The sequence below is a fragment of the Leucoraja erinacea genome, chromosome 25, assembly GCF_028641065.1.
Source record: "Leucoraja erinacea ecotype New England chromosome 25, Leri_hhj_1, whole genome shotgun sequence".
NCBI classification, from domain to species: domain Eukaryota; kingdom Metazoa; phylum Chordata; class Chondrichthyes; order Rajiformes; family Rajidae; genus Leucoraja; species Leucoraja erinaceus.
This window is the reverse complement of record NC_073401.1, coordinates 23,866,066-23,883,686: the sequence shown is the minus strand read 5'-3', so window position 1 is coordinate 23,883,686 and position 17,621 is coordinate 23,866,066. Positions and strand designations below refer to the sequence as shown.

Genomic DNA, 17,621 nt, shown 5'->3' with positions numbered 1-17,621 from the left:
CCCCAATATACCATATTGTGGCACTTGCACCTGCACCTTCTATTATTCTGCGTGGTTCTTTGCACTCTTTACACCTGATGTACACATGTATGGCTTTGATTGTACTTATGTATGGATGTTTTTATACTCGGATAACAAAGTTTTGTAATTATATCTTAGTACATGTGACAATAATAATAGCACCAATAATAATAAAAATCTGTGTAGTTAGTGTAATGCCCTCTTGTGGTGAACATTTACACAGCTAAAGAACCCAAAACTTCCAAATTACTGTCATCATTTACACATTACTGAATTGGATTAGGCCTATAATCACCCATTACCACATAATTGTACGCATGTACGAGAATTATCATTCTACATCTATTTTTCCTTCATTACACGTCAGAATATGTCCCTCTACACTTAACGAATAAAACCTTTACGTGTTGGAAGGAACTGCAAATGCTGAGTTTATGCCGTAGACTCATAAAGCTGGAGTAACTCAGCGGGTCAGGCAGCATCTCTGGAGAAAACTAGGTGACGTTTCGGGTCGGAACCCTTCTTCAGGCTGAAAGTAAACTAGAGGTGAGAAAAAGCCCGGAAAAAAATCAGTGCTGGCAACAGATGATCTCAGGGTGGAGCCCACAATGGCCCATTGTTGGCTGGGGAAGGTGTGATAACAGGAGGAATACATTAATGCAAACGGTGGAACTGGTAGGATGACAAGGGTGGGGGAGGGCGGGGGGGGTGGAGAAGGGAGGGAAATGCAGGAGTTACTGAAAGTTAGAGATATCAACGTTCCTACTGCTGGGTTGTAAGCTGCCCAAGCGGAATATTGTTTGATCATTATCAGTGGAGAAACATGGATCTTCACCCAACCTTTGAGGGAGTAAGGCCTCGACGGGAAAGTCAAAGCTTGAAGAACAACACAGCACATGAGCACACAATAGCAATGACGCATGCAAAATATACAGTCACGTTCGCTAAACTTAATTGGGCTGAAAGGTCTCATCAGGATATTTATTGATTGTCGGGTGAACACCAGCAAACAAAGAACTCCGCGGGAATCTGCTCCCAATAAAAAAGATTCATCATTACCGATCAAGTGCAACAGATACAGATTAACCACGTACACCATTCATGACTGTTCAATCAATGAGCTGTCAGACAATACAAATTCAATTTACAGGATATTTCTGAGACTGAATCGAGAGAAAACCCAGTTGTCTTAAAAGCTGGAATTGCTAAAAGCGTTGATGGACGCATTAATCTCCAAGGGAATCACTTTCCCCGGAATCATTTTATAAAGTATTAAAACCAAGGGACCCTACTGACCAAGCCCGGTCGGTTCCCCTCCCCTAGGGACCAGGGCTCTGTGCAGTCACTGTCATGGGGAGGCTAGGATGCACTTTACCTGAACTATGATGAGATCAAACTCAGAAATATGTAAAAGGACAGGGGAAAAAAAACCAGCAATGACACCACCTTCAACACAATAAAGAAGCAAAGATGACCCAGGAGGCCCCAAACTTGGATGCACAAGGAACTGCGGACGCTGGAACCTTGTGTTGGACACAGGAAGTAACTCTGCGGGTCAGCTAGCATTTATGGACGACACGGATAGGCGACATTTTGGGGCGAGTCCTTTCGTCATACCGATTGTAGCTTAGTTTAGTTTAGAGATACAGCGTGGAATCAGGGCCTTTGTTCCACCGAGTCCACGCCGACCTGCGATCCCCGTAAACTACCACTGACCTACACACACTGGGGACAATCTACAATTTTACCAAGCCAATTAACCCACAAACCCGCACGTCTTTGGAGTGTGGGAGGAAACGGGAACTCCCGGAGAAAACCCACGCAGGTCACTGGGAGAACGTACAAACTCCGTACAGACAGTACCCGGGTCTCTGGCGCTGTGAGGCAGCAACTCTACCGCCATGCTATCAGACTGTAGCAGTGGGGAGAAAGCTGGAAAAATTGTGTTGGTGGAACAAAGCCAGGCGGATGGAAGTGGATGGTTCTGAGGGGCATTTTGATTGCAGATGTGTGGACAAAGGCTGGAGAAGCTTGTCCCAGTCTGACTAAGGAAGGGCCAGGGACATTTATTACTCTGTACGTTCGACCAGAGAGGTGCAGACACATCTAGCAGCTTCAGAACAAGTTCTATTCAGCTCTGTGACGGTCAGAACTGAGGGAGTGCTGCCCTGCCAGATGAGTGTTCTTTTGCTTCACACTGGACTATACACACCGGGGACAATTTACAATTTACAAAAGGAAACCAGCGCTGCTTTAAAAGCCTTTTGTTCATTCTGCTCTCGGGGGAAGGATGTATTTGTTCCCAATCCTCTCCTTTATACCAGCACACCTTGTACCCTGCTGGATTTTTTTCATCCTTTAACCAAAGTCAGAAAAAAGGAACAGCTTCATTGATGTTCGTGGGATTCAGCCATGCACAACCCGACTTCAAAGTTTCATACATTTCTGCAGTCATTACACTTTAAAATGTCTTCATTAACTGGAAAACGATTTGGAGATTCCCGAGGATATGAAAATCAAAATAGAACGGCTAGTTGTTTATTTTCTTTCAGAATCCCTGGAAACCATGCAAACATAGACTGGATCAGGCCAGCTGGAATCCATGGGGTTGTACAGGGGATGGGCAGGCTTGCTGGGATCAATGGGATGTACAGGAGCTGGGCAGGCCAGCTGGGATCAAAGGGGTGTTCAAAGAGACGGTCAGGCTAACTGAAATCAATGGACGTACAAGGAGGTGGTCAGACCCTGCTGGGATCAAGGAGACAGGGCCAACTCGCTGCTTGGGTGCAAACATGATGAATGGTCCCTTGGACAAGATCCCAGGGCAATGAGAGAGAGAAGTGGGATTACCGGAGTGGAAATTTGCATTTGATAAAAATTAGGAGACGATAATATGGCCGCTGATGTTCTATTGCAGCTTCCAGGAACTGGGAATGTTTCAGCAGGATGTAGTGAACGCAATAATTGTATGGAGATTGATTATCAACACTGCAGCACACACCATGGAATCCCCGCCTCACTGCAGGCACCAGGGCAGTCCATTCAGCACTTGGAACAGAGGGCGATCACGAAATTCCAACACCACAGAAATCTAGTTGCTGTCATATACTAATTGCATGCAGAGTGGCCGATTATTGTGAGAGGCACAGACATGAAGAATCGTGATATTCCAGCCGGTTTTCAACCACATTGAAATTTGTGTTCTTTTTTTTTTGATCCCTTATTTTCATTATCGGGGGATTTCCCCAATCTAATCAGAGCTCCATTTATATATCAGTTCCCCCCCCCCCCCCCCCCCGATAGTGTTTCCTTGGTGAGAATTGTGGAAGAAGAAGGCGGGGAAGAGAGGAGCACCGTGATTCTCTGACACACACCGATTCCAGTCTGTGTCACAAACAAACAGAGCACTCTCCCTTCAACTCAATGCAAGTACATCTGTGCACTAATGGAATGGGGTTGGACGTGCCTTAGCAAGGAATGACTTTGTGGCGGGGGATTTGTTTTGGAGCCTCTCTGGCAGTGAGGGACAGTCAGAGGCACTTTACCTGGCTGTCGATTGTGGATATCCCTGTTTTGAATCAGAAAGCGGGGACAGACCGTCAGCTTTGCAGGGACAGATTCACCGGGACCCCTGCAGTTGCTGTTCCACTCAGTCACATCAAGATCCTTCTTAGCAAGTCCAGGACAATGACTGCAAATGAGTTCTTGCTGCTGAAAATGAAGCTTCCTGATCGGATGGGGGGGAATGGAGCGGCTTTTGTGCAGATCATATGGGTTTGTAGAGGAGGGTGGTGACATATTTCTTCTTGTAGCGATGGGTGGCGCTCAGTACCATGACACCATCCTGTGAACAATCACAAATACTTGACGAGAGCAATCCAAACATCACCGCACAATTATACAGTAGAATGTGCTTCAATTACATGAGATGTGTTTACACTATCTCTGACATGGGACTGCGTATTAGTGACAATGTCATAGAGTCGTACGGCATGGAAACAGGCCCTTCGGCCCAACATGTCCCATCTACACTAGTTCCGCCTGCCTGCGTTTGGCCCAAATCCCTCTAAACCTGTCATATCCATGTACCATGTTCCATGCTTCTTAAAAGTTGCGATAGTCCCTGTCTCAACTACCTCCTCTGGCTCAACTACCTCCATACACCCATCACCCATTGTGTGAAAAAGTTACCCTTCCGGTTCCTATTAAATCTTTCCCCCTTCACCTTATATCTATGTCCTCTGTTCTCGATTCCCCTACTCTGGGCAAGACTGTGTGTTTCTTCATCTCTGTGGCTATTCATCTTCTATGACAACTTTAAGCAAGTGATTTTTTTACACTAGAACGCAGGGAATGCACTAGCTCAGACAGTGGCGCAGCAGGTTGCAGCTCCCATGTCTTGGGCTCGATGCGGACCTGAGATGCTGCTTGTGCACTGATTACACATTCTCCCTGTGACCACACAAGATTCCCCCGGGATTCCCCTGCTTGGCTCCCACATCTCAAAGATACCACAGTACGTTATTCGGCCATTGCAAATTGCCCTCACTGGAGGTACGTGGCAAAGGGGAGCTCACGGGCATGTGAGATAAACTAAATCACAGTGGGATATGAGAGAGAAACGCCATTGCTTTGCCGAGACCCAACACAAACTCAACTTTCTCTTTTTAATTTCCCATTTGCATTATTAAATTGAAAAGAACAAAATGTTTTTTATTTAAACCTGGTTGAAAATAATTGAGAAACAAATCCTTTGCAATACTTTGAGTTGTTCCAGTGAGTCTATTACGAACTCTCTCTGCTATCCCCCAATCACCAACAAACAAACAAACAAACAAACCATAAAGACAACAAATCAAAACGAAGGAAGGAAGAGAGGAGGGAAGGAGGGAAGGAAGGGAGGGGAGGAAAGGGAGGAGGGAAGGAAGGAGGGAGGGGGAGGAGGGAGGGAGGGAGGGAGGAGGGAGGGAGGGAGGAGGGAGGGAAGAAGGAGGGATGGAAGGAGGAGGGAAGGAAGGAAGGAAGGAAGGAAGGAAGGAAGGAAGGAAGGAAGGAAGGAAGGAAGGAAGGAAGGAAGGAAGGAAGGAAGGAAGGAAGGAAGGAAGGAAGGAAGGAGAGAGGAGGGAAGTAGGGAAGGAGGGAAGGAGGGAAGGAAGGAAGGAAGGAAGGAAGGAAGGAAGGAAGGAAGGAAGGAAGGAAGGAAGGAAGGAAGGAAGGAAGGAAGGAAGGAAGGAAGGAAGGAAGGAAGGAAGGGAGGAAGGAAGGAGGAGGGAGGGAAGGAAGGAAGGAAGGAGAGAGGAAGGAGGAGGGAGAGAAGGAAGGAAGGAAGGAAGGAAGCAGGGAAGGAAGTAAGGAATGAATGGATGCTTTATAGTCACATGTGACAAGTCACAGTAATAGTCTTTGTTTTGCATATCCATGAAATGCAAAGAGTCATCATGTAAAGGGTGTTGACAATGTTACAAAGTATCGGTCCACACCACCCCTCCCCCCCCAACCCCCCCTCACGGCAGTCCCCCCACACCGGGTCCTCCTTATAGGGAATATAAGGATAAAGGGAATTACAGATGGAGGATGGAGCGGAAAGCAAAAGGGATGTAGACCAGAGGGAGTAAAGAGTCAGTGGAATAAGTGGATGGGTTGTTATTGGGAGGGTGTGTCTGCTAAGCAGCTTAACTGCCCCCCTCACCCCAAAAAAAAATGTGCAATACAGACCTTGATGGACAGAGCGTACAGATGGTTCAACATGACGTGGTTTGGCTCCGGTAGCAATGCAGGGTCACACTAAGAGCAAGAATAAACACGACGGGATCAGGATAAGGATCCCTCTGTAATGCGTTTTAATGTCTGTCAGCCATGGCCGTGGCCCCAGAAACTGCAGAGCTGACGTGGGCATCAGTCCGCAGCACCACACAACCCAGTGGCAAACCAAACTCGACGATGCTGCAGCAACCCAGCGGCTCAGACAGCAGCATCTCTGGAGAAAAGGAATGGGTGACGTTTCGGGGTCGAGACCCTTCTTCAGACTTATACCAAGCTCCTTGGCTGACTTTCGAAAGCCATCGGGCTAGCAGTCAGACGAGGGGACGAGAATCATCCGCTCAATTCTGGGCAGATAAATGTCGAGTGAAACCATCTATTGTTGAGTGTAAACCGACACGTTTGTGGATTTTTCGCAGACCAAGAATCCATTTGGTAACAGATTTCAAAATGAAACAATCGATGGATGTAGGCAATTTTACATTGTGAAGCAGAGATTTTTTGCTAAGGCTCAACAAATTGATTCCAGAATATCTTTGGCCCGACTTAGGTCCATGCCAACCAAGATGCCCCATCTAAGCAAGTCCCTTTCGCCCGCGTTTGGCCTACATCCATCTAAACCGTTCCTATCCATGTACCTGTCCCAGTGTCTTTTAAATGCTGTGATTGTATTTGCCTCAACTATCTCCGCTGGCAGTTCGTTCCATATATCCATCACCTGGTGATAATGTCAATCAGGATCAAGCCCGGGTCTCTGGTGATGTGAGGCAGCAGCTCCACCCGCTGCGCCACTTTGCCGCCCAGTTATTCAGAGGACGTAAGCATTGCTCCCAGTGCGTTGAACCGTAACCTATCCCACATACAGCCCACGTCAAACTTGGTATCAAGTTGCTGCAAATCAGAGTTAGAGCGATGGTGTGTACTCACTGAAATGCCCGTGTCCTTGTTGAGGATGACCTGCAGGAGGTGCGGTGGCAATATCGGCGGCGTTTTAATCTTCTCCTCGGGTTTGTACACATATGGATCCTGATGGTATGGGCCAGGTGGAGAGCTCGAGAGATCTGCGAAGAAATTCATCATCTGCATTGAGATCAATAAAGGAAGACAACAGCAGCTAAGATGCCTCAAGAAAACAAAATGCAGGGTGGGCAGGGGGTAGGTAGCAACAGAAACTGTTCAATGGAGAAATGGATTGAATGAAGACAAAGTGGGGATAGAGCAGGTGTGTGGAATGCACTGGAAAGCTTCAGCAAGGAGCAAGGAGATAATGAGCTGAAGAGTCCGCTCCTGCTGCATCGTACTTAGATACACAGAAAATAGGTGCAGGAGTAGGCCACTCGGCCCTTCGAGCCAGCACGGCCATTCAATATGATCATGGCAGATCATCTAAAATCAGTACCCCGTTCCTGCTTTTTCCCCATATCCCTTGATTCCATTAGCGCTAAGAGCCAAATCTTGAAACACACTTCAAACACTCCACTTCTATCGTGACACACAGCGTAGGACTCTTTCCCATCTCATCACATTTCTCCCCTCGTACGTCGGACTCACCGGACATGTCCGAGCATTTCTGCGAATCCACCATCAGGGCATCAAACACCTCGAAGTCGGTCTGCCGCACCTGGATGACGTTGTTGATTGTGCCCAGCTGGCTGGTGGTGACGGGCTGTTGGGACAATCACATTTACAGGACTTGCATGGTCAAGGTCACAGTTGCCTTAACTCCACCCAAACACACCGGGGACAGGGGCCAAAAGCAGGCAGGAGGGACGAGCGTAGATGGGTCGGAAGCGGGGAAGTTGGGCCGAAGGGCCTGTTTCCACACTGCAGGACTCTACGACCCCAGTGGTGGTTTTCTGTTGAACTGGTGTATCCTACTGCAAGATTAAATACTCCCGGGACTCTCTCCACAATCAATGACAAGAGACAGCTTGAAGCATTTCTACAAATTCTCTATCTTACCCACATCACAAAAATAGCCTAGAGTTCCCATAATATGGGTACTTGTAACAGTACCACCTGCAAGTCCACCAGAGTGTCTACCATATGCATATTTGCCGCACGTCTTGGTTCCCCTTCATTAATGAATCATACCTCTGATGAATCGTGAGTCCAGTGACCATCCACATAGAACTTGTACTGATGTTCACCCTCAGGAAGATCCAGAATTGCCACAAAGTTATTCTGACTGTGGGAAACAAGAGGAGAGGAGCAGGTAAGCGCGTGAATCTGATGCAGTCGTGAGTAAATATTATCCCTGCCATTGAAGTGGGGAGAAGAGCGGATTGGCTGGGCAGCTGTAGGTGATGCTGCTGCCTCATAGTTCCAGTGCAGTGGTGAACTAGTGTGGAGTGGGCATTACTCCCTGTGACCGCATGAGTTTGCCCGAGGTGCTCTGTTTCCTCCCACGTATCAAGGGCGTGCTGGCTGGGAGGGGTAATTGGCAACTGAAAAATGGATGGCAGGCGAACCAGGGGATGTGTAGGAAGGAAATTCAGATGCTGGTTTTCACTGAAGATAAGACACAAAATGCTGGAGCAACTCAGCGGGACAGGCAGCGTCTCTGGAGGGACGTTTTGGAAATGTGAGAGAGGATGGGCTGCAGGGAAATGTGCGAGAATGGGCTGGATGGATTTCTGCATGATCCACGATACGTCACATAGACACACAGGACACACAGCACTCGTCAAAAGGTCGAGTGAAGCTGACCCTGATGTTAAATGCGACTGGAAGAGAAAATAGTATATTCGTCCCTTGGATCATGTCAGTGGACACTTCTACAAAGAACTAGCAGATGTGAAATCTGAGAGAGATATTTTGGGCAGGGGATAGAAACAGACGCAGAGTTGGTGATTCCGTAGAACGTGAAATCTGACACATAAAATCTGACTTGCAGAAGGGGATTAACCCTTATGTAAGTCTGGGAATGCCTGCACCATGTAGCATCACAGTTAGTTCAAGTAGCCCCTTGCCCATAATTGCATTAAGCAGCACAACGTTTCTATGTCTATCACCATTAATGCAAATGAAAATTGTCCTGCCTTATTGCCCGTACTAGCCACAGGATAATGCCTCCTACCTGCATATACTATTCCAGTTCTCAGTCTAGTTTATAGTTTTTGTTTTAGTTTTAGAGATACAGTGCAGAAACAGTCCCTTCGGCCCACTGCATCAGCTCCGACCAGCGATCCCCGCACACTAACACAATCCTACACACACTCGGGACAATTTATATTTATACCAAGCCAGCGCAAACCTGTACGTCTTTGGAGTGTGGGAAGAAATGGAAGATCTCGGAGAAAGCCCACGCGGTCACGGGGAGAACGCACAAACACCGTACAGACAGCACTTGTAGTCGGGATCGAACCCAGGTCTCCAACGCTGTAGTTGCTGTAAGGCAGCAACTCTACCGCTGCGCCACCGTGCCGCTTCCTGTGCAGAGTATCGGTCCCCTGGCCCACCCCTGTTCTCTGGTGAACATCGTGGAGGACAGCTTGCACCCTTGCCAAACCTACAAGGAGGAGTTCCTACCTTCTGGTGAGTGGGATTTTGTTGGTCCAACCGTTGAAGGATCCAGAGATAAAGACTTCCTTCCCGCCCCCTTTCCACCGGAACACAGTCGGGCGAGCCTGCTTGGAAATCTTGTCATTCACTTCCAGGTCCTGTTGCCAAGCAAAGAACTCATCCTTCTCCATTGGGCCCTTGAAAGCACAAGACAAATTAAAAAATTAATTCAATCACCACCTTATTTCAAATTCAGCTTTCAGTTGTTTTTCATTTCCAGGCAAGCCAATATGGGGATAATTATCTGCAGTAATGGAAAAGAGAATGAACCAATCTACAGTATAACAAGAGTAAACTGTCAGAGGTGCATGGGTACTTACTCAGAGGGTGAGGATTCTGCTATTCTTTATCCTGGAGGGTTATGGCGCCTAACACACTGGAGGCATTTAAAGGTCATTTTTTGAAAGAGCAGGGAATTGAGGCCTATAGGGAACTGGCATAGTACAGGAGTGGAGGCTAGAGGCAGACCAGCCATGTTGAATTAGAGGGTAGGTTTGAAGGGCTGAGTGGTTTATTTCTAGTCCTGTTTTCTTCCGTTCTTGTGTTGTTAGCGATCAGGGCATGGATAGGACCAGGGATGTTCCAGCTCGGTGAGTCAGCCATTTTCCAATTCCCTGGCACCATCACTGGGAGATCACGGGCAGTTTGTCTCCAATCTCTGCCCCCCCCCCCCCCACCCCCTACCCTCCCCCCCCTCACCCCCACAGAAGGTTGTGGAGGCCAAGTCCATGGATATTTGTACGGCGGAGATAGATAGATTCTTGATTAGTACGGGTGTCAGGAGTTATGGGAAGAAGGAAGGGCAATGTGGTTTCGAGGGGACTGTAGATCAGCCATGATGGAATGGCAGAGTATCACTTGATGGGCCCGAATGGCCTAATTTTGCTCTTAGAATTTATGAACAGTCATCCATCTGCAATCTGATCAGTATACCATCCAGCTTTGTGTAATGGAGAAATATGAATAATGTTGCTGTCTGACCGCTGATAGCTGCTCACCATGCCCATGCTAAGTGTAGACCAACCTGCCACCCTCCACCATCCCCGGGGAACAGTGTGAGGTTGGGGGCAAACATTAAAACCCTTTGTGCAGATACCAGATCTTTGATCTCCTCAGCATGAAAGATGTCCGCATCTTCAGGACTGTCCATCAGAATCTTCGGACGGTCGTGCTCTTTGGTGTGAATGCCGCTGCCGGTGCTGTCTCTTCGAGGGGTCTTGTGTCCCCCCTGCCGCTCCAGCGCCGCCCGCTCGCTGCTTGTATTGCCCATCCTTCAACTGTTCAGTGAAGCCCCTAGAATACAAAGGGGCAAAGTGGTGGTGAAAAAAGGCTTTCGGCATGAACCTGATCTCCCGGTTGCTCAACACTTTAACTCTCCCTCCCATTCCCACACTGACTTTTCTGTCCAGGGTCTCCTCCATTGCCAGAGTGAGGCCCAGCGCAAATTGGAGGAACAGCACCTCATATTTCGCTTGGGCAGCTTACACCCCAGCGGTATGAACATTGACTTCTCTAACTTCAAGTAACCCTCGCTTTCACTTTCTCTCCACCCCTCCCCCTTCCCAGTTCTCCTACCAGTCTGACTGTCCCCAATTACATTTTATTTCTATTTGCTTTTTTGCCACCTTCTCCTAGCTAACAATAACCTATTCTACAATATCCTTGAACTTCATCTCTTTTCATGTCTCGTTTTCACACCTTATCCTTCCTTATCTCTGCGTCTCCCTCTCCCCTGACTTTCAGTCTGAAGGAGGGTCTCGACCCGAGACGTCACCCATTCATTCTATCCAGAGATGCTGCCTGTTCCACTGAGTTACTCCAGCATTTTGTGTCTATCTAAAGCTTTCGGCATATTGGCCTTCATCAGTCAGAGTATTGAGTATAGAAGTTGGAAGGTCATGCTGCAGTTATATAAGACGTTGGTGTGGCCACATTTAGAGTATTGTGTTCAGTTTTGGTCACCATGTTATAGGAAAGATGTTGTCAAGTTGGAAAGGGTACAGAGAAGATTTACGGGGATGTTGCCAGTGTAAAGGTTTGCTTGAACTCAAATTATCATTAAACAAATCTTTATTATGGTACCGGGAGTGGGAGAGTTACAATCAGTATGGTTACATACCCTATTTGTCTCTCGGAGACCCACTCACTGATGGGGTGGCTAAGCAGCATATTTACACACACAAAAAGAGAAGCCTTCAAGGGTGATCATGAGTTCAATTACATAACACCAACGGCCCTACAATTGGTCAAGGTGCAAAGAATTATGAGAGGAATAGACGTGCCCTCTCTTGCCTAAAGTAGGGGAATTGAGAACCAGATGACATAGGTTTACGGTGAGGGGGTAAAGATAGGAAACCAGAAGGGTACGTTTTTATTTCCACAAAGGGTGGTGGGTGTATGGATCGAGCTTCCAGAGGAGGTGGTTGAGGCAGGGAATATCTCAATGTTTAAGAACCATTAGATAGGTACATGGATAGCACAGGTTTAGAGGGATATATGGGCCAAGTGCAGGCAGATGGGACTAATATAGATGGGACATGTGGGTCGGCATGGACAAGTTGGGTCGAAGGGCCTGTTTCCGCGCTGTATGGTTAGTCTCCGTTCAGGGGGAAGTTGTGGGTGGAAGAAGGAGCGAGGTGAAGTGCGAATGAAAAAGGCAGCTGAACAGTTGGTGATGGTAGAAAATAGAGATACAGGTAGTTCTGTCATAATATGACAGCTGCATTCCTAAAAAAACCTTGTGTTATAGAAAAGTGTATTATAAAAACAATCATGTCTAAGAGATAAAAATACTTAGGGGCCCATAGAGTTTCAGACTCAAATATTTTCCGCACACTATTTTTTCAAAAATGAAGATCCTTTCAATGACTATAACTTTACTTTTGTTGCATTGTTAACCAGAGAATCGTTGGACAAGTGTCAAAGATGTCAGGGATTATCGGAAGAAGGCAGGAGAATGGGTTAAGAGATGGATACATCAGCCAAGGTAGAACTACTGTCTTACAGCGCCAGAGACCCGGGTTCGATCCTGGCTATGGATGCTTGCTTGTACGGAGTTTGTACATTCTCCCCATGACCTGCATGGGTTTTCTCCGAGATCTTTGGTTTAATCCCACACTCCAAAGATGTACAGGTTTGTAGGTTAATTGGCTTGGTATAAATGTATCAATGTACACTTGCGTCGAGCTTGTGCTGGGTAGTGTTTATGTGCGGGGATCGAAGGTCGGTGTGGACTCGGTGGGCCGAAGGGCTTGTTTCCATGCTGTATCTCTAAACCATAAACTGATTGAATGGCGGAGTAGACTTGACAGGCTGAATGGCCTAATTCTGCTCCTATAACTTATGAAGGTGATTGCTTGTCAATTTTCATGGCCACATATGGTTAAAGTAGCAGCTGTGTTCTTAAGAGACATTGATGTCCGATTATTTAAGGGAGGTTACAGGGAAATAGTCAACCCCCACTATAATGTTTAAATCCATAACAGTTATTTTCTCCTCACTTTTCAACTTCTCAATTAACTTCTAAGATGTTCTTCCTAATTAAAATGATGTTATTACATTGTAGAACAGCAGTGGTGCAACTAGTGGTGTTGCTGCATCACAACGCCAGAGACATGGGATAGATCTTGACCTCAAGTGCTGTCTGTGTGGAGTTTGCATGTTCTCCGTGACCCCGTGGATTGCACCACGTGCGGGCTTGTAGGTTAATTGGCCTGAACAAAATTGCCCCTAGTGTGTATGGAATGGTTGAGAAAGTGGAATAATATAGAACCAGTATAAACGGGTGATCGATAACAAGCATGAACTCTGTGGGCCAGGGTGCCTGTTTCCATGCTGTATCTCTAAAATAAACCCGATCGGGATGCCTGTTGATGTTTAGTAGAGAGTAGAGTGTTTAATTTGTTCATGATATATGTATTTTTATTTCTATTTATTTTTTACTGCACACTGAATGGACACTGGTTGAGCAACGTTTTTTTGTTTCCTCTGGGTATGTGAGTACTCAGGAAAATGACAATAAAGATTTAATTCATTCATTCATTCAATATGGTCTACTTATTGCCAACAGTATTCCTCAATGTATAACTCGCATTATATCCAATTTGTGTCATGGCAACACTTGTTATAGCAAAACTATCTGTTGGATGATGGAGCACGAGAGAAGGGTGTGAAGAGGGTAAAGGGAACTTGGCCACAGGGGGGAGAGATGGAGGCAAGGAAGAGATAAGAGGGAGTTAGATGTGGCCCTTGAGGCTAAGGGGATCAGGGGGTATGGAGAGAAGGCAGGTACGGGATACCGAGTTGGATGATCAGCCATGATCATATTGAATGGCGGTGCAGGCTCGAAGGGCCGAATGGCCTACTCCTGCACCTAATTTCTATGTTTCCTAAGAGATGGTGGAGGGAGGAGGGAAATGAAACCAGGCTAGGGTGGGAGGACCATGTCCAGGTGGGGGGGGGGGGGGGGGGGGGGAAAGGGGAGAGTGTCACGGGGTGGGTAGACCGTGTGGGGGGGTGGGGAGAGAGAAAGTGGAGGGCAGGGGGGTGTGGGGGGACAGTGTTGTGCGGTGGGGTGGGGAAAGAGTGTCATGGGGGGGGGGGGGGGGGGGAAAAGAAGGGGATTGCAGCCTGAAGGGGGAGGGGCTGGTGGGAAATACCTTGTCGTGTGGGGGGGGGGGGGGGAGAGAAGGGAATCTGGAGCCGAGGGGGAGGGGCGGAGGGAGGCGGAAACCAAAGATACTAGAGGGGCCATAGGATCTTTGGTGGAAACTGTGTCCGGGGGGAGGGGATGGGGGGGGGGGGTGGGATGGGATGGGGAGGGGGGGGGGAGGGGGGGGGAGGGGGGGGGATGGGAAGGGGGTGGGGGGGATGGGATGGGGGGGGGGGTGGGGTGGGATGGGATGGGGAGGGGGGGGATGGGGGGGGGGTGGGGGGGGGGGGGGGGGGGTGGGGGATGGGATGGGGAGGGGGGGGGATGGGATGGGGAGAGGGGGGTGGGATGGGATGGGGGGGGGGGTGGGATGGGATGGGGAGGGGGGGGGGATGGGATGGGATGGGGAGGGGGGGGGTGGGGGGATGGGATGGGGGAGGGTGGGGGGGGGGGGTGGGATGGGGATGGGGGGGGGGTGGGATGTGGGAGGGGGGGTGGATGGGGTGGGGAGGGGGGGGGGATGGGATGGGATGGGGAGGGGGGGGTGGGATGGGGAGGGGGGGGGGGGGTGGGATGGGATGGGGAGGGGGGGGTGGGATGGGGAGGGGGGGGAGGGGGTGGGATGGGATGGGGGAGGGGGGGGGGGTGGGATGGGGATGGGGAGGGGGGGGTGGGGATGGGATGGGGAGGGGGGGGGGTGGGGATGGGATGGGGGGGGGGGGGGGGGAATGGGAATGGGATGGGGGGGGGGTGGGGATGGGATGGGGGGGGGGGGGGGGGGGTGGGATGGGATGGGGGGGGGGGGGGTGGGATGGGGAATGGGGAGGGGGGGGGAAGGGGGTGGGATGGGATGGGGAGGGGGGGGGGGGATGGGGAGGGGGGGGGAGGGGGTGGGATGGGATGGGGGGGGGGGGGGGGGGATGGGGATGGGATGGGGGGGGGGAGGGGGGGGTGGGATGGGGGGGGAGGGGGGGGGTGGGATGGGATGGGGAGGGGGGGGGGGGGTGGGATGGGATGGGGAGGGGGGGGGGGGATGGGATGGGAGGGGAGGGGGGGGGGGGGGATGGGATGGGGGGGAGGGGGGGGGGAGGGGGGGGGGGGGGGGGGGGGGTGGGGGGGGGGGGGGGGGGGGGGGGGGTGGCGGGGGGAGGGGGGGGGGGGGGGGGGGGGGGGGGGAAGCGGAGGGGGGTGGGGAGGGGGGTGGAGGGAGGGGGGGGGGGATGGGATGGGGAGGGGGGGGGGGGATGGGATGGGGGGGGGGGGGGGGTGGGATGGGATGGGATGGGGGGGGGGGGGGGATGGGATGGGGGGGGGGGGGGTGGGAAGGGGGGGTGGGATGGGATGGGGGGGGGGCGGGGGGGATGGGATGGGGAGGGGGGGGGGGGTGGGATGGGATGGGATGGGGGGGGGGGGGGGGGATGGGATGGGATGGGGGGGGGGGGGGGGATGGGATGGGATGGGGGGGGGGGGGGGATGGGATGGGATGGGATGGGGGGGGAGGGGGGGGAGGGGGGGGGGGGGGGGGGGGGGGATGGGATGGGGGGGGGGGGGGGGGGGGGGTGGGATGGGATGGGGGGGGGGGGATGGGATGGGATGGGGAGGGGGGGGGGGGGGATGGGATGGGATGGGGAGGGGAGGGGGGGGGGGGGATGGGGGGGAGGGGTGGGGGGGATTGGGGGGGGGGGGGGGGTGGGGGATGGGATGGGGGGGGGAGGGGGGGTGGGATGGGATGGGAGGGGGGGGGGGGGGGGGGGAGGGGGGGGGGGGGGGGGGGGGGGGGGGGGGTGGGGGGGGTGGGAGGGGGGGGGAGGGGGGGGTGGGATGGGATGGGGGAGGGGGTGGGAAGGGATGGGGATGGGATGGGGGGGGAAGGGGGGATGGGATGGGATGGGGGGGGGGGGGGGGGTGGGATGGGATGGGGTGGGGAGGGGGGAGGGATGGGAGGGGGGGGAGGGGGGGGTGGGATGGGGGGGGGGGGGAGGGGGGGGGATGGGATGGGATGGGGAGGGGGGGGGTGGGATGGGGGGGGGGGGGGGGGGGGGGATGGGATGGGGAGGGGGGGGGGGGGGGGGGGTGGGATGGGATGGGGGGGGGAGGGGGGTGGGATGGGATGGGATGGGGAGGGGGGGGGTGGGATGGGATGGGGGGGGGGGGGGGGTGGGATGGGATGGGGGGAGGGGGGGATGGGATGGGGGGGGAGGGGGGGGGGATGGGGATGGGGGGGGGGGGGGGATGGGGATGGGGGGGGGGGGGGGGGGGGGGGGGGTTGTGGCGGCGGAACGGGACCGTGTGCCGGAGGCCTCAGGCCGAGGGGGTTCCGAGGACAGGACGGGTGTCTGCCCCCCCCCCTCCCCCCTCTCCCCCCCGCGACCTCGGGCTGCTCCGCCTGAAGGACATTCACTTACCCGCCGTCGCCGTCACTCCTCACCCGGACACTATTCATCGGCACACCCCCCCCCCCCCCCCCCCCCCCGCCAATCAAAGCCACCCGACCCGTCCCTCCAGACAAACGCTCCCCGGAACACCGGCGCCTCGATCACTGGGGCCGGAGCTCAGAGCCCCCAGACTGACCCAGTGTTTCATTGTCGTATGTCCCAGGCAGAAGAATGAAATGCTTCCTTGCAGCAGCAAGTACGAGGAAAGGTAGTAGAGAAAAGGTTGATAGAGGAACAAAAAAAGAAATCCCGTCTATAATGGAGAAGACGGTTAAATGATTGGGAAGGTGATATAACAGTACAATAGACAATTGGGTGCAGGAGTAGCTATTCGTCCCATCGAGCCAGCACCGCCATTCAATGTGATCATGGCTGATCAGTCCGAAGAAGGGTTTCGGCCTGAAACGTTGCCTATTTCCTTCGCTCCATAGATGCTGCTGCACTCGCTGAGTTTCTCCAGCAATTTTGTGTACCATCCACAATCAGTACCCTGTCCCTGCCCTTCTCCCCATATCCCCTGACTCCACTACCTTCAAGAGCCCTGTCTAGCTCTCTCTTGAAAGTATTCGGAGAACCGCCCTCTGAGGCAGAGAATTCCACAGACTCACAACTCTCTGTGAGAAAAAGTGTTTCCACGTCTCCATTTCTTTGACCTTTCCTTCCTGGAAATAAGGTTGTCACTGTCTATCCTATCGATATCTCTTATAGTTTGTATACTTCTATGAGGATTCCCTTCAGCCTCGAACAATCTAGAGAAAACAATCCGAGTTTGTCCCACGTCTCCCTATAGGGTGATTTCACGAAAGGTCACTAGAGCATAGATCCTCACCCACGTGACCGCAACATTTAACTGGGGTACAAACGTCACTTCCAGTACATGTTATTGATGCTGAAAACGCCCACTTTCAAACCTGTTAAAAACCGCGAAAACTGCCCGTTTTTGAGCTGTAAATAACTGTGCCAGTCAGGGTGACCGTGAGGCATAATTATCCTGCTTTAGAGTCCAGAAGATAGATAAAAACAAAGGTAAATACAAGAGAGCGCTGAAGGGAAAATAACAACGGAAGTTGTTGGCCGTGCAGATATAAAGATAGAAAATATCAGGAATTGCGTTTGCTCACTGCATTTCATCAAAACATCAATAATGCCTTAGTTTTGCTGAAATGCAGTGAGCAAACGCGATAACTCCC

General features: G+C 51.6%; 1 protein-coding gene across 1 annotated transcript; it reads right to left on the bottom strand.

The window, feature by feature from the left end:
- Positions 1 to 975: 975 nt before the first annotated feature.
- On the bottom strand, positions 976 to 16,464 carry prkab1a (protein kinase, AMP-activated, beta 1 non-catalytic subunit, a). Its single transcript, XM_055655230.1, has 8 exons — positions 16,402 to 16,464; positions 10,442 to 10,638; positions 9,313 to 9,482; positions 7,876 to 7,969; positions 7,333 to 7,447; positions 6,709 to 6,842; positions 5,737 to 5,805; positions 976 to 3,865 (listed from the first exon to the last, which is right to left on the bottom strand). Exons 2-8 carry the CDS (start codon positions 10,613 to 10,615, stop codon positions 3,788 to 3,790), a joined length of 834 nt encoding a protein of 277 aa, XP_055511205.1. The 5' UTR covers positions 10,616 to 10,638; positions 16,402 to 16,464; the 3' UTR covers positions 976 to 3,787.
- Between the last annotated feature and the right edge of the window lie 1,157 nt (positions 16,465 to 17,621).

Coding starts and splice junctions, on each gene's coding strand:
- prkab1a (XM_055655230.1), bottom strand. CDS start 10,615: ATGGGCAATACAAGCAGCGAGCGGGCGGCGCTGGAGCGGCAGGGGGGA. Junction 5,806..6,708: donor ACAAGGACACGGGCATTTCA/GTGAGTACACAC, acceptor TCTTGCTCTTAG/TGTGACCCTGCATTGCTACC. Junction 3,866..5,736: donor TGTACGCTCTGTCCATCAAG/GTCTGTATTGCA, acceptor GATTGTTCACAG/GATGGTGTCATGGTACTGAG.